At 53.6% G+C, this 24,695-nt stretch overlaps 2 protein-coding genes across 2 annotated transcripts in view; one reads left to right on the top strand and one right to left on the bottom strand.

Annotated features, from left to right (window-relative positions):
• Nucleotides 1-19,955, bottom strand: part of LOC119089641 (uncharacterized) — a gene marked incomplete at its 3' end in the record, with an annotated part of 66,491 nt that extends 46,536 nt beyond the window's left edge. Inside the window, 1 exon segment of the mRNA XM_037212429.1 lies at nucleotides 19,834-19,955. Coding sequence (XP_037068324.1) covers nucleotides 19,834-19,839 — 6 coding nt within the window.
• Nucleotides 19,956-20,356: 401 nt separating this feature from the next.
• LOC119089965 (solute carrier family 25 member 35) lies at nucleotides 20,357-22,939 on the top strand. Its single transcript, XM_037212766.1, has 5 exons — nucleotides 20,357-20,420; nucleotides 20,691-20,914; nucleotides 21,455-21,670; nucleotides 22,225-22,339; nucleotides 22,677-22,939. Exons 2-5 carry the CDS (start codon nucleotides 20,762-20,764, stop codon nucleotides 22,937-22,939), a joined length of 747 nt encoding a protein of 248 aa, XP_037068661.1. The 5' UTR covers nucleotides 20,357-20,420; nucleotides 20,691-20,761.
• The last annotated feature ends 1,756 nt before the right edge of the window (nucleotides 22,940-24,695 follow it).

Raw genomic sequence — 24,695 nt, 5'->3', positions numbered from 1 at the left:
CCCGCGGCGAGCAACCCTTTGGCGGCGGGGCGGCGGGGCAGGCGGCGTCCGACGCGACAACGGACCCGGCCGGGCCGGCGGCAGCGACTCCGTCACGCACCATCCCAATATCACGCGTCGAAATCGTGGCCGGGGACGGTCGGGACAGGCACCGCCGGGAAGGTCCGTGTCCGGGCGAGGCCGGCGGATCCAGCTGCAGCCCCGTGCCGGCACGAGGTGCAGCCGAGCAGGCCTGTGTCTGGGCCAGATCGAATAGACCCGTGTCCAGGTGAGGCCGGACAGACCCGGCAACAGACCCGTGTTCGGGCGAGGCCGGAGAGACCCGGCAACAGACCGTGTCCGGGCGAGGCCGGACAGACCCGGCAACAGACCCGTGTCCGGGCGAGGCCGGAGAGACCCGGCAACAGACCCGTGTCCGGGCGAGGCCGGGGAGACCCGGCAACAGACCCGTGTCCGGGCGAGGCCGGAGAGACCCGGCAACAGACCCGTGTCCAGGCGAGGCCGGAGAGACCCGGCAACAGACCGGTGTCCGGGCGAGGCCGGACAGACCCGGCAACAGACCCATGACCGGGCGAGACCGGACAGACCCGGAAGCGGACTCGTATCCGGGCGAGGCCAGACACACCCGGTAGCACACCCGTGTCCCGGAGAGATGCAACCGGACAGACCCGGCCGTAAACCCATGTCTGGGCGGGCTCAGCATGTTGATTTCCGGCCAAACCCGGAGCTGAAATCGCTTACACCCAATTTGTATCGCGAACGACAGCTAGAATGCATTGCGGCCTCGCTCCCGTGCGTCATCACAGAACGGAGAAGATATTTACTACGTCAGCGCCAAGCGGTGGCGATGTACGTCATCGGATGGTTCAGCCGACCCAATAAATCCACGGCCCGTACCAGCCGTCCCCATGCCCCATCACACACACCCGGCATATTGCAGCACTGGTTCGTCATGTACCCATGAACGGAAATGCGCTGATTTCGCCAATCAATGGCCTGAGCGGCAGGGTCGGGGGGCGGCGTGACGTTCAAGCCCGACGGCGCGCCCTGCGCGGGCCGTGTCTTCCCGGGGTACGGGGGTACGGATGCCCGTGGCTCTTCATCACCAGTTCGGTCCCCGTCGTCCCGGGGCACGGGGGTGCGGGCACGCCGCGGCTCTCCACCGCCAGTTCGGTCCCCGTCGTCCCGGGGCACGGGGGTGCGGGCACGCCGCGGCTCTCCAGCGCCGGCTCGGTCCGTGTCGTCCCGGGGTACGAGCACGCCGCCGCTCTCCAGCGCCGGCTCGGTCCGTGTCGTCCCGGGGTACGGGCACGCCGCCGCTCTCCAGCGCCGGCTCGGTCCGTGTCGTCCCGGGGTACGGGCACGCCGCGGCTCTCCAGCGCCGGCTCGGTCCGTGTTGTCCCGGGGTGCGGGCATCGTGAGCGCCGCCGCTCTCCAGCGCCGGCTCGGGCCGCGGCGACAGCGCCGTCCGCGCAATGGTCCGACGATAGCCGCCGGCCGCCTATCGATCTTACACCGCCGACACGGCGAGTTCGACGTAAAACAAATGGATTGCAGTCGGCCCATATCTTAAGCAAATACAAACACGATTAGGCGGTGCAATTGGATTAGTCGGCGTTATTGGGGGCGGCCGGTGGAGACTGGACGGTTGCGATGACCGATAGGGGGCGTCGACTGCAGCCCAAATGAAGATGGGTTGGTGGGCGGGGACGACGGCCCACGGAGGGGCACAGCGACCGTCGGATACATCGGTCGCCCTACCCCCCTCTTCTCTCCGCCCCCCCCCCCCTCTCCCTCTGCCGGTGGGCAGGCCGGGCCGGGGTAAGGGCACGAGTCGGTCGAAGCCAGATCCAGAGTAAGCACCATCAGGCTTGGGACATGGTGTGTGGGCCCGGTTAGGCTTCCCTACGAACCAGTGCTCCAGCCTAGCGTCGAAGCCACCGCTGGATCGGTTTGAGTTTTTCGCCTGGAGGCATGGGGTTTAGTGGGCGGATAATAGAAAGTCTTGATGCGTACTGAACTGCGATTTTTGGAATGACGCATTCGTGTCCACAAAACAACAACCGCTCGGAATTTACTACAGCCTAAATCGCTTGCGTTAAAAGCAACGTACCAAGCTCTGCCCATGTGGCGAAAAGACAGACGATCAAAGAACATACTTGCCAGCTGACAGCCAACGCACATTTTAAATGCGTATGCATGATGCTCAATTTACAAGATTGACGAAGTAGGTAACATGATAACAGCGGAGTCGTTTGTCGCCAGACGACACTCTCCACAATACAAAAGCTCTTGTAAGCTGACTTCTTGGCTAGATCCTCATAGATCCCCTGGGTCATATGAAGTCATGTGGAAACATGTTTGACCTTTTCGCAAAGCGGGAAATGTAGAAATTTCTCTGCGGGCTAAAACAGCAAGTTGTCGGGATGACGACTCGAAGTCCTCTACAACCTTATTGTAAATCGTTGCACCAAATACGAAAACAGTAAAAAGAAGTGCCCATAAAGCAAGCAATAAACATGATTTGTGCTGAAAGCCCGTCATTCCATTTGTGTTAAAAACGCTCCAACCATAGGTAATGATGCAAAAACAAGATGGAGAGACGAACGTAACTATCCATTAGGATGCAGAGCGCCGCAGAGCGAAAGGCGGAAACTACCGATGTTATACAGCGCGCAAGCATATGGGAAATCACCACGCAGGCCGGCCTTCTCATTCCATCACAAATGTTCGGTTCCCGTCCGAAGTTCTCCGTCTCAGAAACGCGCGCACTCTACCGTCCGCCGCTCTCTGCGCGGGCCGCGTGGCGGAGCGGGGATTCGAGGCTTGCCTCCGGTGGCGGGCCGTGCCGGCCGGGCCGGTGCCCTGGCCGCGGAAATACACGAGACGAGAGCTGACTGGAGGAGAGATATTCGGGGCCGGGGCGCGGCCGACAGCGTGTATCTTTCATTAGATGGAGAGCTCGGGACGACGTCTTGTGACGGGAAGTGGCCCGCCGGGAATCCCCATTCCGCCCGCTGCACTCCCGCCATAATGCTGCAGATATGCACTCCAATTTAACCAGCCAAATGTTATTTATTGAGTACAATTTGCATGTTATTGCATTAGTCCTAGGTCGCGAAATCATCCCGGCTAAAAAACTTCAAACGGAAAAGGTCGGCACTCTGGAACAGACCACTCGCTACAATCGCGGGAGAAGACCGGGGACCGAAATGAGGCATCGTTGGCAGTTCTCGAGTGGCGGCGGAAACAGACGGCGAGGGGCCTCATATTGCCAAGGTTGACAACAGACGGCCGGCGCCGTCCTATTCCCGTCATCGTAGATAGGTAACTCAGGCCCGCCGGACCACAACTCAGGGCGCGGCTCAAATGAACGCTCCCGGATGCCGGCGTATACCATTCAATAGCCCCCCGATTAGAAATATGCTAAGTCATGGACATAGCCGGCACAATATCCGACCGACGTCTGATTGAAGACACCGTGACGCTTTGTTGTTGGAAAGCGCTGTTCAATCTCTCTTATCTGGGAGCCGGCGCCGCGGACAGCTACTAATGCAAAAAAATGCCACCTCTTAACACGCGCCCGGGTGGCCGGTTGAATACCATACGCTCGGGCGTGGTCAATATGACCCCCTTAAATCTAAAAAATTACAACAGCTAGAGACAATAAATTCACAGAGTGCATTGGCCTGCACCTGTACTTACTTGTGCTGTATTTGAAGTCCCCTGGATATGACCTTCGGGTGAAAAAGGTAAAACATGGCCAAACTTCAGATTGGTTTCCAAAGTACCCCCGGAGTTCTCCATACAACCGCCTTGAACCTAGATACCTGCTTTAAATAAACGTTCACTGGTGTTCATTGCAGGTCAGTGACCTTGTTTGACCTTTAGAAGGTTATTGTGAACAAAAACCAAGAGATTGTTTATTTTCTAATTTCAACAAGTGCCAAGGATTACGCCAGGTAGTATGTTCTTTGAAACAAAAGGTTAACTTGGGTCCCTTTAGGCCATTGATCTACCCTGGACTTTAAGAAGTTTATGGAAGCTATCTGTCGCGGTCCGTGTTATCAAGAAATTCGAAATGAGCGTCAGAATCTACTTTATTAAGCAAGCCCGCCAGTCAACAAGCTAGCTGGTTTTGACCTCGGTCCGAAATTCATACCTTACCCAAGGCTAATGGAATGTGTTGTAGTCCTAAATTGAATTGTCTAAGCTGTCTAAGGAACTATCTCAGAGATGCATGGCTTCGTCTAATACTCCGTTATCGCATCAGATTGAACGATTCCCTAGAAATTGCCGTCGCTGACAGCCACGGCCTCATTTTGACCTACTAAAGATCAGCAACCTTACAAGGTACATCGATTTTTAAAGCAAAAGATCCACTATATTCAAGTCCTAGCACCTATGCAAATGTTCTACACTTTAAAAATTCGAAGAGCACCTGTCGGAAATTATTATGGACAAAACTTCGGGGGGGGGGGGCAAATTGACCCCCACCCGAGCGCGTGTTAAGTCATCATTTCCAAGCCTGTCAGCTGTGACGCATCGCAATCCACTGACCGATATCACATCATCGCGGCGCAGTACCGATAGGATGACGAGCAGACTGAGCCCATCTCCGCCTGAACATGACGAGGGCGCCGAACCCGTACCGATCATCCGCCGGACGTCGCCACTGGTTTCGCTCGGGACATAACCGCCGCCGAAATACATCTCATCCGCTAGTGCCATCCTCTCGGTGGGAAACGTCGACAGGTTGCATCGGCGTAAGACATGTGCCGGGCTATGTCTTTGGGAAAGACCAAAGGTGCGGTGGAATTGCTTGCAACATGGCTCAAATAAAATTATCATAATATCGTATGTTGCGTTCCACTTTGCAGGGAATGTGGCTGCCCCAAAGGTGGTGTAAATGTATTTTTCCAATGCCTGGCCGATGATCTTGATTCTAAAGACCTTTTGCGCGTTGCCTTCGGCCGCGATGCTATGGCTCTAAATGCTGCAATGATGAAAGGATGGTCGGGTGCCGCGCGCCTCCCCTTAAGTTCCTGTTGAAGAGAATGTTCCACATTTGAAGATATTGAGGTAAACATCGGGTATAATGAAACGAGCTCACTTATCAGTGTTGGTATGCTTTTCAGTGGAAAAGGTTGCTTCAGACAACGAAATTTCTCTGTTTAGTACAGGTGTTCCTGAATACGTCATTGTTTGATTACGTCAACAAACCATGCACAACATTGACTGAGAGCCAATTGACGGCCGTTATAAGTGGAAATCGTGCTCACGAACGCCAAGTATAAGCTACTCGACACTTATATTCCCGTTGGCCTTCATCGCCGCATAGCCAATGGTGTGGTAGTAATTGAATAACGTCATTATGGTGTCAGGAAAGCCTGGGCGACCTCGAAATAGTCTTCACGATATAGTCTACACAGCTTGGCGAGCGTCTAGTTCAGAAACTAGGAAGATTTGTGTCTTAAGAGGGACAGGGCTGTGAACTGCACCGAATGATCTTCAAGATGGCGATTTCAGTTCAAATCTCCACACAAATGTGGAACACCCCCTTCAAGTCCTAAACCCTGCGGAATTATCACACCGGAATCACAATACTTTGGAAAAGGCTGAAAAGGTACTACGTAAACAAGGAAGCATCCCAGACTTTTACATATCACGCTAAGCAACGATTTTTGTGGTACGCACAGTGCCTTCAAGGCACCGCACCTAATCTTCGATCTATTCGATACACAGCAAAAGCATATCTTTCGGTTTATGTCGAAAACCCCTCAACAGCACACGCGAAACGTGGTTCCACCAAGTTACCTATGTACGCATATAACTGAGTCCCACGACGAAGAATTTCGCACAGTAAGTGGGCAAACGTCGCCGTGAACGCCAAACAAATTAACTGCTCTATGTACCCGGACCATCTAGATTTCTAATAACGCAAATATGTAAGCTCCATACGCAATATGGACCGATGGTTTCGCCGAATGCTTCCAGTCTTACTCATCCCACTTCTTTCTTCCTCTGCATCCGTTTTGGTTTTAGTTTGGTTCTGGTCTGCGCGGTGGCGTCAGTTTCAGTACCCGTTTCAGCCTAAGTCTAGGTCCTGATTTCAGTCTCAGCCTCAGTCTCTCACTATGCCTACGTCACGTCCCCGTTAGGGGTGTCACGCGCGCAGTGCTACGATTTCAGACATAAATGGAGGGACGCTCTTGTGCCGTACTAGGTATGACCAGATTAGAATGGCGAAAGACGGAAAAATATGCCCCTTTTGTACGTATACATAGATTTTATTTGGGCTTGCATAAAGCTATTTCAACTAGAACATTACGACACCGCAAGATGCCACATACATTTCCGCTGCATCTTATTCGAGCGAGATCAATTGGGAAATAATGAATTAAATAGCAGCGCATTGTGCAATGGTTAAGCTCAAAGTCGACAACGCGCATGGTAGCTCCCGCTTTGCTAAAAGAGCACGGGATGTGTTTACCACGGACATGATAAAAGGTTACACCGCCCGGTGCTCGGCACTCGGTGAGTTTAATTAAGCAATTAATTATTTTGTTCTCAAATGTTCCATCTGTTCCACTTTGCTCCAACAGTCTTGTAGTTCCGTTTTCATGTTTCATGCTAAGAATAGCTGAGGTCCTGGGCATTATCATCTGCCCTCATATATCGTTATCCAATGCACCATCCTACTGCCAAACGAATCGTGAAGTGGTCGTGCTACACGCCCCAGTGATTACAGTGAGGACGGCGCTAAAGACCTGCAAATCCGTCAAATCCTAACCTGAGTGCCGACCTTTTGCCACGCCTACCTGTGATATATTTCCGCACTGTTTTAATGAGGCGGTTACCGGTCCTGTACTGGACAGAAGCAGCCCGTCTGTGTGAAGCTGACCGGCCGCTGGAGTATCTAAGGTACTGGACAGTAGCAGCCCGCCTGTATGAGGCTGACCGGCCGCTGAAGTATCTCAGGGAGACATGCCGCACTGAATGCGTGCCGGATTATCAATCGCAAATGGCAAGTCTGTCTGTCTGTCATTGGGGCTTTACGACGCACGCAGCTGCTGACGCTATATGGCGTCGCCTGCCTCCCACCCTGGCAGGAAGGGCGGGCACCGGGGGGAATCGAACCCCGTACCTCTGGTTTCCCAGACGTGCAGTGTAACCACTACGCTACCGGCACCCCCCTCGCAAATGGTAAGACCGTCTAGAATCTCAACAAAGGATTCCATGTCTGTTTGTACTTCTGCAGGGTTGGGTTAGGTTGCTGGGCTCTGGGAACCTAGTTCTTGCTCAGCATAACACGTGAAGAACCTGACATCACAGAAAGACAATGATGTACGTGATCGCGCAAGACAATGAGCGCCTTATGAAAGACAACGATCCTTGTGATGCTTACGTGAATGATCGATGGTTGTGGATGGTGGCTTAATCTGGAGTGTACATGTTTTCTTTTTTGCTCGTTCAGTGTACTATCATTTGTGGTTCCCAACGACCACCGTTCAATAGACGTCACGCGCCTGGTCGCGTCGCCCCAGGCTGAGCACGTAATCAACCTATCACAAGTGACTATTTCCAGGGGCGTAATGGCCGAACGGTGGGCGCCGTCGGCTCTTGCGGGGGTGTCCGGGTTCGAATGCCGGTTGCGCCACGGCTCCTTAGCGCTGATATGACCGAACATCACAGCCACTGAGCGTTGATATGACCGAGCGCCACGGCCCCGAGCGCTGATATAACCGAGCGCCACAGCCACGGAGCGTTGATATGACCGAGCGCCACGGACCCCGAGAGCTGATATGACCGAGCGCCACGGACCCTGAACGCTAATATGACAGAGCGCCACGGATCCCGGGCGCTGATATGACCGAGCGCCATCGACTGGCCCTGGCGCGCCATCAAAGGGTGCGTGACAACGCGCGTCGCGTTCCGTTTTAAGAGAGATCCGGTTCTCGTGGGCTCCAGTCCAGTGTACATGAATTTCAGTCCGGTGAGGAGTGCGAGCAGGCGCAGTAATTGCAAAGGAAGAGGCCACTGCTTGCTGCAGCCCCTGGTACGCACCACATTTGAGAGGTCAGAAGCTAAAGACGGCACGCGCTACATTTGAAAAGTCATCGTTGAAGGCCAGACACGACAGACCGTGGCGAAAAAGCGGCCACACACAAGTATTCCATGTGCCGCTTTCGACTTGTGTCGTCTTTCAGGCTGCAGTCGACAAAGCCAAGAGTCCGGGCGTGTTTTCGTCACTTGGCCCGACCACTCAGAGGCCATTTGAAGCAGGCCGCGGCCGTGGTGAACGCAGCGGCGGACGGGCAGCCGATCATGCGTCAGCAGGTCACTGGGGCCAGAGACACCGCCGACACCCGCTCAGTTGGGGCCAGAGACACGGCCGGCACCCGCTCAGTTGGGGCCGGAGACACGGCCGGCACCCGCTCAGTCGGGGCCGGAGACACGGCCGGCACCCGCTCAGTTGGGGCCGGAGACACGGCCGGCACTCGCTCAGTTGGGGCCGGAGACACGGCCGGCACCCGCTCAGTTGGGGCCAGAGACACGGCCGGCACCCGCTCAGTTGGGGCCGGAGACACGGCCGGCACCCGCTCAGTTGGGGCCGGAGACACGGCCGGCACCCGCTCAGTTGGGGCCAGAGACACGGCCGGCACCCGCTCAGTTGGGGCCAGAGACATGGCCGGCACCCGCTCAGTTGGGGCCGGAGACACGGCCGGCACCCGCTCAGTCGGGGCCAGAGACACGGCCGGCATCCACTCAGTAAAAACCCTCCTAGAGTGGCTGTGGGTCAGTCGCGAACTGCTCGAAATCAGGGTACATTTCGAAACACCCTACGGTGTCGCCTATATTACAGGCTGCTAATCGATATGAAACATTGCAATGAAATTTGCAACACCAGCACAGCAGCCGGACAAAATGAAATGCGTAAAAACAAAGCGTAATTTACGAAAACGGACTACGGCTGATTTCGAAATGAAGTATGCAGGAAGATTCAACTTACGCACGGCCTCCGCATATTCTGAACGTTTCCAACGAACCATACAGGTACACCCTTCTCTCGTGCGGGCGCACGCAGTTTTATGGGCGGCATCACATCATATTGTGTACGACCATTCTCCCACGTTATGCCGTCGTACAGCTGATGTTTAATATTGCCAGCCCCGGACGCAATGTTTCATACATATGGCTTGCTTGAAGTAGTAGACCATCAACATCGCTTTAATATTGGATAGCTTTCAAGGTGGACTCAGTCCTGCATGCAAGGCAAGATTTCATTACTTTGACGGTGCAACCAATCTACCTCATACGGACATGCATTCTCCTCATTTCCTGGCCAATCTAGTTCACATGGGCCAGCCAAATCCTCACATTCCAGCATGTCATCATCGATGGTGGTGACGTGAATTTTGATTCCCTAACACCGCTGCTATGAAGCAAGGTACATGTGCTACGAGCATAACTGATTTCACCATTTCACCATTTACATTCACACCAACCATTCACGTCACGTGTCTCACACATAAAACTTAGAGGGCAACACGACTCCTTCACAAAATTTACTATGAACAAAACTTCCGCGCGACATAACCAATGCTAAAAAACGTCAGCGGACAAAATTTACGCCATAAAACGGCTACAGATAACACTACTATACGACCCAACTTCGACAGACACACCTTCGCAATAAGTCCACTGGACAAAACCTTCGAACAAACCTTCTCGGTAACCTTACTTTGACTGACAAAACTTCCGCGCAATGTTACTCCAACGCGACAGTATTGGTACAAACTTTTGCAATGCATTACCTCTGCGGACAAAATACTTGCCGTCAAATCCTCTAGACAAAAAATGTACTGATGAAACAACTCCACAGCAAAACTCCACGGACAAGCTTCTACGTGACAAAACCCGACACGACACTTTGAACAAAACTTCCACACTTAAATACTTTCCAAGCCGCCAAAAACTTGTGCCGGCAGAACTCCAACACGGACGTGGAAATCTGCTACAGAAAATTGACAGCTACATTTACAGCGGGAAGGGACTCAAATTGCTTGAGAACATGCTGCGCAATAGTTCCCCCCCCCCCCCCCCTCCCATCGTCGGACTAATGCCCGCCTCCCCCTGGTCAGTTGAGACGCTTCGACGCGGAACCCTGCGACAGGAAGCCGAACAATTCTGCTGGCCTTAAAGCCGCGTATGGCGGAAGGTTCTCGGTCTCAGACCACTCGCAACTATGCTGTGTGTAGAAGTTTTGACTGCGGCACGCGTGCTGTGTGGAAAGTCTGACAGTCTTCTACGCAGAAATTGTCTTGTATGTCGAGTAGAAGTTCTGTCGGGCGGCAGCTTTATCCGTGCCAGTTTTGCCCCGCAGAAGAAATAACACGCAAAAGTTGTAAGCGTGGGAGATTTGCAGGGTGTTAGTTTTGTCTGTCGAAATGTTCTGGCATGGAAGCTTTGACCTGAGACCTTTTGTCTCTAGAGCTTATGCGAGGACATTTGCGCGCCAGTTTTGTCGTCTAATGGCAAAATTACTTAATTGTATATATATATATATATATATATATATATATATATATATATATATATATATATATAAGACAATGAATGAAGTTTTTAAGGGTTTTATTCAAACCTTTTGCGTGGACGGATCTCTGAGATCAGAGCTCGCGCTATGCATCGCTTCTTGTGCAAGTCCCGACCACTAAGGCTGGCTGTGCCGCAATGCTCGACACGGTTCGTCATGCCCCCTGACGTCGCCGGACCTTTACCCGACCGATGTCACTGGCAATTAGCGAGCGCCTAGAGCGGCTCAAGCCCATCCCGCCACGTGTGAATGGATCGAAAGGCCGCCCCCTAAACAACTTAGCTGTCGGATGAAGGAAATCATGTCCGCTGAACTTTTTGTCTCGCAAACAATTTTCACCGTGGACATTGGGCCATATATGCATCGTGCCGTAGCGGTTTTGTGGTGCGTGACACACGAAAATATACTGAATATGACGGCACGGCCTTTGGCCCATGCGTTAACATTTATAGCTTAAAAATATTCGAAATATGGAATACAACACGCCAGCGTGTGGTCACAAGAACCTCAACGACAAAGCTACAAAATTTGTGCACAGCCTCGACGAACTGAGCGCGCCACGAACCACATGCGCATATATTTGTCCAGCTGTTCCGGACGCCCGGCGACACCAGCTGCGAGCAGCCCACGCCCCACACAGCAGGTAGCACCTGTCCCCCAGGCCGGCCCAGCGTGAGGAACTGCGTCCGCCCCTCGGACCGCGCCGGGTCCGCCTCTGGACACGGGATGCACTCCGACCGCGGGTCCGGCACAGACGGGCAGCGTCGCCACCGCGACGCCGCGCCCGGCGTCGGAGGTGACGAGCGCCAGGTCGGCGGAGCTGCCGCGCCCGGGCTCCCCCGAGATTATCGCTCCAGCTCGGCCGCCTCTCCAGGCGTTCAATTTCCACCTGGATGTCATCCATCCGCCGGTTCTTTGTCCGCGCGAGCGAGTGCTCGGCGCGGGTGCTCCGTCTCGCCGGGGTGCCGATGCTCGCGCCTGCCAGAGCCTCTGTCCGGGTGCGGGACGAGCCGGGTCTATCTTCTGCGCGACGGCCCGCACCGCGGGAGGTGAATAAATTGTCCACGTGTGAATGACAGCAATATTGCAGTCCAGACACTCCAAACACGGCCACAAGACATTAATCACAACGTGTGATGAGTCCGCTAGTTACACGGATGCGGTAATACGGCGTTCTACCCTCTGTGATAAGTGTAGGCAAGTCTGTTGCTATAAAAGCCCGGTTGACTAGACAAGGAAAAGGTTACAGTATATTCGTGCAAAGTAAAAACTACAATTAAACACATGAACAACACTTCCATCCGACCCGCAGCGAGGCACGCATTCAGCTCATGACGAGCATCTCTGACGCAAAAATATTGGCGCAGCCATCAAATAATCAATGCTTCGAAGACTGACCAACCGCACGCCAAAACTGCATGAAACGCAGCACAGCGGCTCACGTATTTGCGGCCCTCGTCAGTTCCCGCTCCAAAAACGCACCGCATTGCAGGCAATGACTACCCAGCTGATCCGATGCATGCATACCCATTTTTGTCTTGTAACATCACAAGAAGGCGGGAGCAGATGCCCCTCTGGCCTTTCCCTCCACCCCACCGAGCCCACACATCGAACCCGACACAATTCAGCGACATGTCTGACGCTTCCCTGCTCCTCGGCTGCTGTTCGCATAACGACCCTCCCCAACTGTAAAAGTTTCAGAATTCAATTCGCGTGATGGCGTTCGGTAAAAAAATGCACTCCATAAATATAACGCACAAAACATAAAATAAATTGACACAAGACGGATGACTTCAGGGATGGATTAGAGACGAGCGAAAGGGACGGAAGTAGCGGAAACGGGGGACGTCCGGACGGCGCACCGCCCACCAAGCATTCACGGTGTAATTCAGCCGATGACTACACCACACACATATGAACCCTGAGTTCTTCCGAGAAACTGCCTCGTCCCATATTTCATGCGACACAGCCACGACCACGCAAGCTGGTCACGCACACGGCTCATAGCATAGCCCGCACCGAGTTACAAGCGTCCGCTTTGACCCCGCGGACCACGATCGAAAATTGTATGCATGCCGAAGCACACTCGAGCCTCGCTCGCGGAAGCACAGCGCTTTCCGGGCCGGTCACAACTCGATTGAGGCACATTGATTGCGCAAGCACCAGGAATCGCTCGCTTCCAAGACCAGGAGCTTTGTTCGTGACACAAAAGAAAGGATGTCCGTACTGATGCCGATGCCGCGCACCGCCCAAAGGCCGGCTGGCACGAGGACTTCGACGCGCGCCTGCCGTGTGTGCAGCTCATTCGGCTCGTGATGGCGTGCAGTGAAAATGCCATGCTCCTGGAGCACACGAAATAAGCGTGTTACGGCGAATTGGCAAAAGGACCATTTCCTGAACGACACATTACAGTCCCATAAGAATGTTCAGAGCACTCAGCACTACATGTTTATTGTATGCTGCATTACTTAGACAGCGTCGCATGACCATAGAGGAACGAGATTGACACTGGACGGGCATGCTTTGCAAGATGTGTAAGCGATTAAGCACGGACCGCATTTAATTAAGCAACAATGGCGCGGACATTTCTGGCCATAACCTCCACAGCTCATGTGGGAAACTGCAAACACCACTGCAGAGATTCCAACACGCGCTCTACATTCCAACATTCCACTTCATTCCAACACACCATATCGGACGCGATGGGACGATGGAGGGCGATCGTCAAGCGCGCGCAGTGGCCGCCTCCAGCTGCCCCCTTCTGAGGCGCGGAATCTGGCATGGCAGCGGACTGCGGGCGTGACCCACAGCTGGCGGCACGCCGCCGCAGGTGAGCGAGGTCACGCTATCAGGCCACCGGCCGAGCGACTCCAGCGGCCACTCCTGGCCCGCCGTGCAGGGTCAGACCGCCCATGGCTGGGACGCTGCGACACCATTGACTGGCGCGTCCGCGTTCAGACCGACGTGCGTACGTCTCGTGCAGGTCGCCGACGGGTCGGGAGGCTCGGAGCGGCCCCCTCCCCACCCCACCCCGCCCGCCCCGCCCCGCCCCGACCGTGACCGCAGCCGGCCTAACACGACTGCCCCCGACAGCCCTGGGAGGACCGGGCCGTCAGAACGACACAGTCCCAGACGACACCCTCCCTCGACAGGTCGTCCCACATGACAGTGCCCGATGACCGGCGCGGGCCGCCCGTCGACGCCTGCCGCAGAATCGCCGCCCCGAAGCCCTGTCCCCGGGCGGACGGCAGCGCCCATATCGGCGCTGCGGCGGCCGCGGCTTCACAGTGCCGCACCGCCGGCCACTCGGTATTCGCCGACGATCCGCGCGGCCAGATCGTTTTTACAAACTCGCCCCACCGACCGGCCGCGGCGAGAAAACGAAACTGTAATAACGCCACGGCCGCGGCGGCCATCGCCGCGAATTTGGGGCGCTAATAATGCCGCCCGATGTGCGACTCGGCGTGCCGACACGGCCCGCGCAATGAATAAGAATGGCGCATCTTGTCGGCCGCTCACTCGAGGGGTTCATGTTTTGCGTGCTCTCGCCGGCAGAATGACAACATGCACGACCCCGCCGTCGTAAAAGGAGGACCGCAACGCCACAGTCAGAAGTGGTCTTTGTGCCCTGACAGCTTACGACCGGCACAATAGGCCCGCTATTCGCACTAAAATACACACAACGGCGACAGTCAGCAGATAAAAAGCCGGGCAAGTGAGTGAATTGCTGCAGATCGGACAAAAAACGAAACACAATGCAGCACGACAGACCTAAAGACAATATGCCTTCGCCGTCCAAATTTCCCCTGCCTGCAGGAGGATACACTGGTGAGGAAAAGCTCCGACAATTACAATGACTGGCATCTATATGGAGAGATAAAGAGTGAGAGCACAGGAGAGCAAGAAGAGAGCAAGAGAGAGAGAGGAGAGAGATAGAGAGGAGGAGAGAGCAAGGATAGAGAAGAGAGAGAGAGAGGAGAGAGAGAGAGAGAGAGAGAGAGAGAGACATAAGACAGAGACAGAGACAGAGACAGAGACAGAGACAGAGACAGAGACAGAGACAGAGACAGAGACAGAGACAGAGACAGAGACAGAGACAGAGACAGACAGATACAGAGACAAGAAGACAGAGACAGAGACAGAGACAGAGACAGAGACAGAGACAGAGACAGAGACAGAGACAGAGACAGAGACAGAGACAGAGACCGAGACAGAGACGAGACAGAGACGAGACAGAGACATAGACAGAGACAGAGACAGAGACAGAGACAGAGCAGACAAGACAGAGACAGAGACAGAGACAGAGACAAGACAGAGACAGAGACAGAGACAGAGACAGAGACATAAGACAGAGACAGAGACAGAGACAGAGACAGAGACATAGACAGAGCAGAGACAGAGACAGACAAGCGACAGAGACCGAAGAGACAAGACAGAGACAGAGACAATAGACAGAGACAGAGACAGATACAGAGACAGAGAGAGACAGAGACAGAGACAGAGACAGAGACAGACAGAGACAAGAGACAAGACAAGACAGAGACAGAGACAGATACAGAGACAAGACAAGAGACAAGAGACAGATACAGAGACAGAGACAGAGACAGACAAGACATAGACAGAGACAGAGACAACAGAGACAGAGACAGAGAGACAGAGACAAGACAGAGACAGAGAGAGAGAGAGAGAGAGAGAGAGAGAGAGAGAGAGAGAGAGAGAGAGAGAGAGCGGAGAGAGAGAGAGAGAGAGAGAGAAGAGATAGAGAGAGAGAGATAGAAGAGAGAGAGAGAGAAGAGAGAAGACGCTGCTCGAGACACCCGAGTCGGCGCGATGCCGCGAGCTCCCGATCCAGACAAATGCTGGCCCGGCCGCCGTAGCGCGGCGGCCATCACTCCCGGCGCATCTCCGCCTTTACGGCCATTTTATGGCCGAGCACATCGCGCATTACACGGCTGCGACGGTCCATTTACCGCGTGCAACAAAATCAATGCGGTGCGCACCAGCCACCGATTTTGGCAGAAGATGACAATGAAACCGTCGGAGGGAAGATTCGAGTTTCCTCCTATAGATGGCGGTGCTTTCAGGGCAATAAACACGAGAGGCGGCACGATACGTGATGGCAAGAGCTGCAGGAGGCCTGCTACATTTCGAAAGCTTCGGAACAATGCACACACGTCGAATCATCCACCTTTCCTGTGTATAAAGAGTGCGTTTGCCAAAATCGCACCGTCCATATGACCGTCAGCCGCTGCTGAGGGTGGTCAGTCGATTTCGGTTTGGAGATGCGACTGACCACCCATGGTTACGCTGTCACCACTTTCCGTAACGCTTCCGGTCTCCGTCAAATTACTACTACAAGCCAAACAAAGCTGCGCAGACTGGAGCATAGGCATTATGACGGGACGATTTCCGCAGCCAGCCATACCAGATGCCCACGCCAATTTCCAACCGTCGCGGTTTTATGGGGCCACACTTATTGATAACTACACTTCAGCGTTATAATGCATGCAGAAACCAAGCACTGGTTCTTTGCAACGTGTTTATATTGGTGTTAAATGTTGTGTTAACACACAGTTAGACTGATGCCTCGGAGTACAAATGGGTTAAACAGTCCGCTACTGCGGGCGATTCAGTTATATGTACCGGCGACCATCGCCTTGGCACCAATTTGAGCACATCAAATCCGCTGCCGCGGCGATACCGGACATTCCAGCTGCATTATCGCCCAGCGACATGCAACGCACTGCTCCACCGGAGCATTTCGTAATCGGCGCGAGGCTCTGTCCACGGACACCATTCAGCCATAATCCGGTGGTGGATACAGACATCGCCCGACAATGGCTCAGCCAAGGCCGGCAAGCGCCTCCGACAACCTCACCCCATTTCGGAGTGACGTGTCTTACAGGTAATGCATTATCCGTCGCCGCGTGCGAACAGGGAATATCGTGGAACGGCAGGAACGACAGCAACAATTGTCGGCACCAAACGATTTCGACTGACGCAAACCGAGCGTTTGACGTCATTCGACATAACGTTGGAAATCGAAGTCAGCGATCGCCTGACCAGCGCGAACACCGCGCCACTAGCAACCACGCTGCGCTTTCATGATGAGACGGTAGATCAACGGGTATACTCAGGATTAGCTAACTAACGTTTAACGACTGAATAGTTCAGACGAAACAGTCGACGACCGATGCACACCTGTTTGGACGCTTCATATTGTTGAAAGCGCACACAAAGATTGGACATAGATGGGTTCACCGTTTTCACAAGAACTGCGGTGCGGCAACACATCGCGGAGCCTAATCCTCCCACCAACCGCTCTGATAATCCCCGGAGAGGCGCTAACGCCGATAGCGGGCCAATAAATATTTACTCCTGTAGGTGGACTTTCGCACTCAGGGCTCATATCGGTGGGTGTTTCGTCTCTTCGTGTTACAGGCACTGCAACGTATCGTAATGCAAGAGTGCATCATACGAATGCGTCTAAAACCACAGTGCAAAGGTGGCGAGACATGCTGGATAACCAGAAGACTCTCCAATTTGAATTTCTTTTCGGTCCATTTTTGTTTACTTGAATATAGTACATGTACATGTTGAACATGTATAGTACATGTATAGTACATGTTGAATATAGTACATGCTTTATAAGAGGGTACATGCACTTGGTGTCCTCCCCTCCAATATAACACAGAGCAGCAAGCCCCACTATGAGAAGGCCCTACTTTGTCCTTGATATCCTCAGAGAATCCTGCCCCCCAACTCGAAATCTGTGGTGCTGCCCCTGGTGTGATCCTCAATAAAACATGATCATGAAGGAAGAAAAATAAAGAGCCCAAAATTTCAGACTCCATTTAAGCAAGACATGCTCAAGGCCAAAGGAACCATTTCAAGCCACGTGCATCCTTACGTGCATCGACCGTTTCACCCGCTGGGTGGAAGCCATCCCTGTGGTGGACATCCGGGCGGTCACGATCGCCCACGCCTCCGTCGCCGGCTGGATGGCTCGGTTTGAAGTGCCGGCACAGGTCACCACTGACCGCGGTGCCCAGCTCGAGCCCGGCCTGTGGCAGCACCTGTTGGCGCTTCTTGGCTGCGCTAGGCATCGTACTACCAGCTACCACCCGCAGGGTAGCGGCATGGTGGAGAGGTTCCATCGACAGCTGTAGATGCGAGCGGCAGATGCGGCCACTCGTTGGACCAATCTCCTACCACTGGTTCTGCTGGGCGTGCGTTCAGCTCTAAAAGAAGACCTGGGCTGCACGTCTGCGGAGCTCGTCCACGGTACAACACTCCGGCTCCCAGGGGAGTTCCCCAGTCACCAACTCTGCAAGGTACTGCTGGACCCGGCGTCGTACGTCGACCCCCTCCGGCGAGCCATGCGGCAACTCCGTCCGGTGCAGCCACGCCAGCAGCCATCGACGAACGCCTTCATTCCCGAAGAACTCTTGGACTGCGCTCAGGTTGTCGTCCGGAGAGACGCCTCACCCACACCGCTAGAGCCGCCCTACGACAGCCCGTTCCCCGTGTGCAGGCGGTCATCGAAAACAGTGACCATCCGGCGCAAGGACGAAGAGGAAGTTGTCTCTGCCGACCGCATCAAGCCAGCTTTTCTGGATCCACCACCGATCTACGAGAGCTCGCCGGGCCAGCTTGCAGCCGCCGGGCCAGCTCGCCCGCCGGCTGCAAACGCAGTTCCTGTAGATGGCCTGAAGGCTGCTGCTGCTCCGTCGCCAGAGCGGCAAACTCAAGACGCTACCCAGTGCGTCCTACGCGGGGCGAGATGCGTCCGGATCTCCTTGGACGCCAGTCGCCGCCGCGCAATGATCCCCAGTGCTCCCCGCCAAATGAGGACGGTACTGAGCACCCAGCCCGTTCGGCCGTCCGTACGCGCTATGGCCGCGAAGTGGTTCCCCCAGTGCGTTACAGCGTTCGATATGTCACCCTCCGATTGTGATATGTCTGGGGAGGGGATGGTGTAGCGGCACGGGGTCACCTCGTCCCGTGGGTCGCCAATAGGTGGCGATAACGAGTGTTATTGTGTGTGTGACATTGTGCGTCGTGTGAGAACTGTGTGTCTCCATAGCTTTGCTGCACTGTTAATGTTGCGTAGTGATATGAGTGATATGCCTACCACAAAACGGTTGCTAGTATAGCTGTTGTTTAGCCGCTAATGGCACATTGACTACCATAACTAGGCAGATGTTTGCTGCTGTCAAGTGATGAAGTCGAACCGAGCCATATCGATCATATATTGTGTGCAACATGACGGCGCATTATCCTTTACTCTTCATGATCTGACCCTCTCTGGACGCGTTTCCCTGTCTGTCAGTCCGGACCGGCATCACCTCGATGCCGGCACCGATGTTTCAAACCGGCCCAGCACGGCCAACGCGGCAGTGCCAGCTCCGGCCACTCAGCCTCAACCAGCCGGTAGACAGCCCCAGTCCTGAGGTGTGGGTGATTACGCTTGTGTCACACTGTGCGGGGGCTACGGTTGTCAACTGAAGAAAGCAAAGGGCAACTACTGCCATCTTTTCTCTTTCATCACTGAAGACAGTGACATGCATGATGGCACTACCAAAAAATAAGCTTCAACAATAAGTAGCATATCTGGCCTAAGATGGTGCTCCTGTCTAGCCTACAAATTATGCATACAGGCTGGAGAATCAATTTGAATGCTTCACTCCATTATAACTGCCGACAAACCAACAGCCACCAAAAATGTTTTCCCAGCAAGTTTGGTCAGCTCACCTTCACAGATAGTAATAACAATGTTTGGTCAATGCACCATTTGTGAAATGACCATTCACCTGATCAGGATAGTCATGGATATCAACTATGGACATAAGAATGGGCACATTGTGATGTACCAATGTTTTCCTTAATTCATGCAACATTTCATACCAAACCGATGCACAAACCAACAGTAGCACCACATGAAAATTTGAAGGGCTGAAGCCTTCACAAAAGTATTAAGTGACATCCTCATACACATGCCTGACTAACGAGACCCATTTCACCATGTTTCAAAAATTAGATAAAAAACAATAATTTGAAACTTTGCAAAAGGGTTTTATCGACGTAAAAGGAGATCCAATCACACCATGGAAGCGCAACTAACTGCACGTATTAAATCCAGCTGCACAAAGCGCATACCTTAGCCCAAACGATGTGATTGCCGGCCTAAGCTATCAATGGCATACGCCCCACAATGTGGACGGTTTACTTACCAACATCGGCTCTTTCACCAGCTCCGGCCCAAATCTGGATGAGTGAAAAGTCAGGCAATCTAAAGATCACTCCTCTTTCGCGAAAATGCGTTCATGAGTGGTCGACACAGCCACCCAAAATTACATCACGCAATAAATGAAACAGCTTACAACCTTAAAACCCCACACCACCGGAATTGCCTGAAAGTAATAGAGAAGACAAGCTTTTAGGGCACCAAAAGATCCAAGGCTCTGGTCGATTTCTTCTTTATTGCAGAGCATTTAGGCATCAGCAGATTTATAATTTGTCTTCATAAGAGAGATAATAATAATATTTTTACAACTGATTGAAAATTTAAAAGAAAAGATGGTTTAACTAGTTCAAGCATTGGCAAAAACTGACGAAAGCAATAATATTCGTCAGATTCTTGCTCTATTTATCAGCTGTTGACGAGAAAATACTAAACACATGAATGGCGCGAATCATGCAACTACAGCGCATGCCAGGCTTAGTCATTGTGGATTTGTGTTTGAAGAACTGGAGTTTTCAGCAGCGTCGTCGCGGGTTTTCTCCGCCCGATGTCCGATCTGCCATTACCCTGAGATTGGTGACGGCAGCTTTTGTTAGGACTGTGGCTGGTTTCTTCCTGGTGCTGGCCACTTGACTCTGATTATTTTATTACAGCAGAAAATATGCTTTACTGAGAACAGGTGCTATCACCTGAGAACCATGGAGTTCGTCATTGGGGGCTTAGGAGCCTGCTGTGCAGGCTTTTTCACCAATCCCCTAGATGTCATTAAGACAAGAATGCAGTTACAAGGAGAGTTGAAACAAGTGGGGAAATACACAGTCTACTATAGAAATGTTTTTCATGCAGCGTATGCCATTGGCCACTCGGATGGTATTCTGTCTCTGCAACAAGGGCTTGTCCCTGCACTTGCATACCAAATGGTAATGAATGGTATAAGGCTAGGCACATTTCACATGCTTGAAGACTCTGGTGTTATGAGAACAAAGAATGCTGTTGATCCAGTGAAGTATGTATGTGGAGGAGCTCTTGCTGGTGCTTTGGGAACGTATGCTGCAAGTCCACTTTACATGGTAATTTTTGAGTTGGTGCATTGTTCTATGTCTTGCACATGTTTAGCTTAATATATATTAGGATTATTTACAGACATCTGAAAGTGTTTACTGTTCTCAATGGCTGCTCACATTACTGACATGCAGGTAGTGGTTCCATCTTGAATAGTGTGCAGTTACTCAGTTATAAAGGGTGAAATGCTGTAATTTATTTTTTAATAGCAATCAGTGGGCAATAAGCTTTAGCTTCTGTTAGATTTGGCAGCAAATGACATTGATCGTGAAGCTTTCCAAGGTGGAGATTTGGTAGCAAATGACATTGATTATGAAGCTTTTTAAGGTGCAATGGGGCCTGTCATGATTTCAAACAATTGGTTATGCATCTGATTGCAGTAAGAAGGGTAACAGCAGCATTTCTATGCTCTAAATATCTACTATGTTACACTTAAAAAATAGTCACTGAATATGAGGCTGAAATGCATACTTCCTGCATTACTTTCACAATATTTGTGTGCTCCAAGTCCCCTTCATGGCCTATCTGACCATTCTGTGCTGTACCAGGTGAAAGTGCACGTCCAAACACAGAGCCAGACGATCGGGGTGGGACACCAGCACCAGCATGCGGGTCTGGTGTCGGCACTGCGCGGCGTGCACGCGCGTCACGGTCTGCGTGGCCTGTGGCGCGGCAGCCTCTCCTCGCTGCCGCGCGTCATGATCGGCTCGGCAGCGCAGCTCACCACCTTCTCCGCCTCGCTCGAGTACATCGAGCGCGCCCAGGTGCGGCTGACCGTCGAACCGACCGGAGTCGGGACCCCTGCCGGCTGGGCGTCTGCCCGCCCAGCGACGGCTGGCGGGAGGGAATGTGACCCTGTTGGTGGTAGCGGTGGTGTGCGCCGAAACGTAACCCTAACGACGGCATCGTCGCGGAAGTGGGGGGGACGTCGGCGTAGCGAGTGTGGATTTACAATCAACTATCCAGAGCAGGCTGGGGCGAGGATGTGGAGATGAAGCACATCCAGGCATCTCGCAGCCAGGCATACCGTCTGTGAGCTGCATGGTCGGTACAAGTCGCTGTCGATCAAACATCGCGTTCGGTGTCATACCAATGACACAAACTCGACGGGTGGGTTTGGATCTCAGGAAACGGGACCATGGCGAGGGCACCGACTGGCGGATGACTGCTCAGCTCAGTATCCGGAATGGAAGGCAGCGATCGCCACTACACCACTGTCTTCTAGCTGTCTGAGATCGTTGCACGTGCTGTATTTCGGTGCCGTTGCGGCTCGGCGCACTCGGCTTGCGGCTGACGCTCGTTGGCGGCTCGCTGCCAGGTGCTGCCGGCGGGCAGCCTCCTCGCCAGCCTGGCCGCCAGTATGTTGTGTGGCGGCGCCGTCGTCATCCTGATGACGCCGTTCGACGTCATCGCAACCCGGCTGTACAATCAAGGTGAGTCGTTGCTGTTGCGGTTTTACGACGCGTTCGACAGGGTGGGTTATTCAGCGACGAAATCCGTCACGCTGAATTCCGCGGGAACGATGAGGTCCAGGAGTAAGGTTCGAACGCTTCACCGCACCGTTGTAACGCGAACGCTATTGAGCTACACCCGATTGAGCCACATTGTCCCCGAAACCATGATGAGTCCGCGTCGTCACTGACCAGAGCGGTCCGCGTAAGTCTCCGCCCTGTACCCGCGCCGCCCTCGCGGTGACAGCAGTGGTACCATCGCTCTAAAAAAAAAAAAACGCTGCGTATAACGTCGCGTGCTTCGCTGTCCCGGGAACAGGCGTGGACGCGTCGGGCCGCGGCCTGCAGTATCGCGGCTACGGCGACTGCGTGCTCAAGATCCTACGCTCGGAGGGACCGCGCGGCTTCTACAAGGGCGTGACGGCCAACTGGCTGCGAATCGGGCCGCACTCCGTGCTCAACATGTGCTTCTGGACCGCACTTGAAGACTCTGTACCGGCGGTACGAGCGGGCGCCGACCGCAGACGGAGTCTGAGCAGTCTGTCGAGCCCGCAGTCACGGCCGGGCGCCGCGCGCGCTTAACCCCACTTCGGGATTATACTTCGGTAGCGGACCAGGGACACGGACCTGTAGGGTGTAGTGTATTTTTAGCCCTATTTTGGTGTGCTTTCGGCAGGGTAACGAATGCATTTACATTTATGTGGATTTCGTTTGTCCTCCCACTTAAGAAATTTGACTTGCGAATGAAGCATGTCAGGCAATGTGTGATGAGTGTCGCAGAAGGCAAGGGTTGCCGCGTCCGCCGTCTTCTGGTGGCAGCGAGTTCGGTGCCGGCGATGGCTCGGTTGGCAGATGTGCGCTCACTGCAGGCAGCTATACGTGTGCGTTTGTGTGGTATGAGGCGGTTTGCATATCATGCTCGGATGGTTGGGCCCGGATCTGCCGAGCTAGCTACACTTGTGATGGCTCGTGCAAATATCTGCCGCCTCAGTTTCATGCTAGTGATATTGGCTTTGCCGTTATGCCACCTCTGGGACATCCATCGTCGTTGTCGCCATAGGAACATATTTGGGAATGCGTATCGAAACCCTAGATGCCGCGGACGTAACTAACCGCGGATAAACGTAGATATGCCTACGCAGATGGCTAAACGTTCATATTACTCGGCGATTACGAGGAAATGTGAAGTGACCACGAAGTGAGTCACCATGGCTTCGTCAGTAGTAATTCTGCATCGAGGCTTAACCCCGCCGCGATCGACGCAAGCACGCAGCTTTTGTCGCGGATCAATAGCCGAACCTTGAAGGGAATTGATCGGGTTCCGCGTGACGCACGCACCTGCGGGCAGCTGGAAGAACAACTGAGTGACGTCCGTGTTCCCGCAGTAAACCGCGCATGGATGTGGGTCCGTCGGTCGATACTGGACCCGAAACGCGACTAATGGGGCGAGCGTCGTCCTGTCGTAGTCGTGCTGCACGCTGCTGCACATGGTGCAAAGGAATCCAGGACGAGGGTCTCGTTTACTCCAACGTCGGGAACTGATTTATGTGCAATAGTTCGTGTTGTGACGCAATACATTGTGTAACAACGTGGTATGAGCGTTGCAGTTGAACCAGTGACGTGAGAAGGTTTTGCGTTGTATCGAATCTCCACCGGCTTAGTCCACCGGCTTAGAAGCCAGATGTTTATTTTGCTTAGTTGTCTTAACTTTGACAGCCAGCTTTGTATCTGCTCTCATAAGATTAAGCATGTTTAAAGGCGTGGTGGATAATGGTTGAAAGACAAACACAAATAATGTGTACCCCAGAAGGAATCTAGAGTATATGTTGGAGCGGTGATTTCCACTTCGTTGCGGGCATATTAAGACATTCCGCATCGCGGCTACTATGCAAATTCAAAACGCTTCCAAGGAAAGCAACGCTCCACAAATCAAAGGCACGCAACGAGCGGGATCAGCGTTTTACGCCGGAATTCAAACGTCATGAATCGGATAAGGAATAACTCGGTCGCTGTGACGCTGCCTCTCCTCGCCCTCCTCCCGCAACATCCGTTCTTACCGGTCAAGTAGCGTCATGCCCAGGAAGAACACCGGGGCTCCTTTGAGCGCTCACGAACACGGCGCCGCTCGAGGCCAGCCGACAACGGTCGCGCACGACATTAGCCGGTGTCCGGTATCGAACGTTGCGCATGTGTGACGTTGCAATCACCGACATAATTGGCAAGGTCTCCAGCCGAGACGGAGATGCGGCCGCGAGCCGCTCAGGCCGATTGCGCAGTCACTCCGCCCCCGGCAGCCCCCCCCCCCCCCTTCCCCTCCCAGCGACGGGGATGGTGCGCT

Source organism: Pollicipes pollicipes, unplaced genomic scaffold, assembly GCF_011947565.3.
Source record: "Pollicipes pollicipes isolate AB1234 unplaced genomic scaffold, Ppol_2.1 Scaffold_3087;HRSCAF=3621_pilon_pilon_pilon, whole genome shotgun sequence".
In the NCBI taxonomy this organism is placed as follows: Eukaryota; Metazoa; Arthropoda; class Thecostraca; order Pollicipedomorpha; family Pollicipedidae; genus Pollicipes; species Pollicipes pollicipes.
The sequence above is the reverse complement of the archived record's forward strand: the minus strand, read 5'-3'. Positions and strand labels throughout refer to the sequence as shown.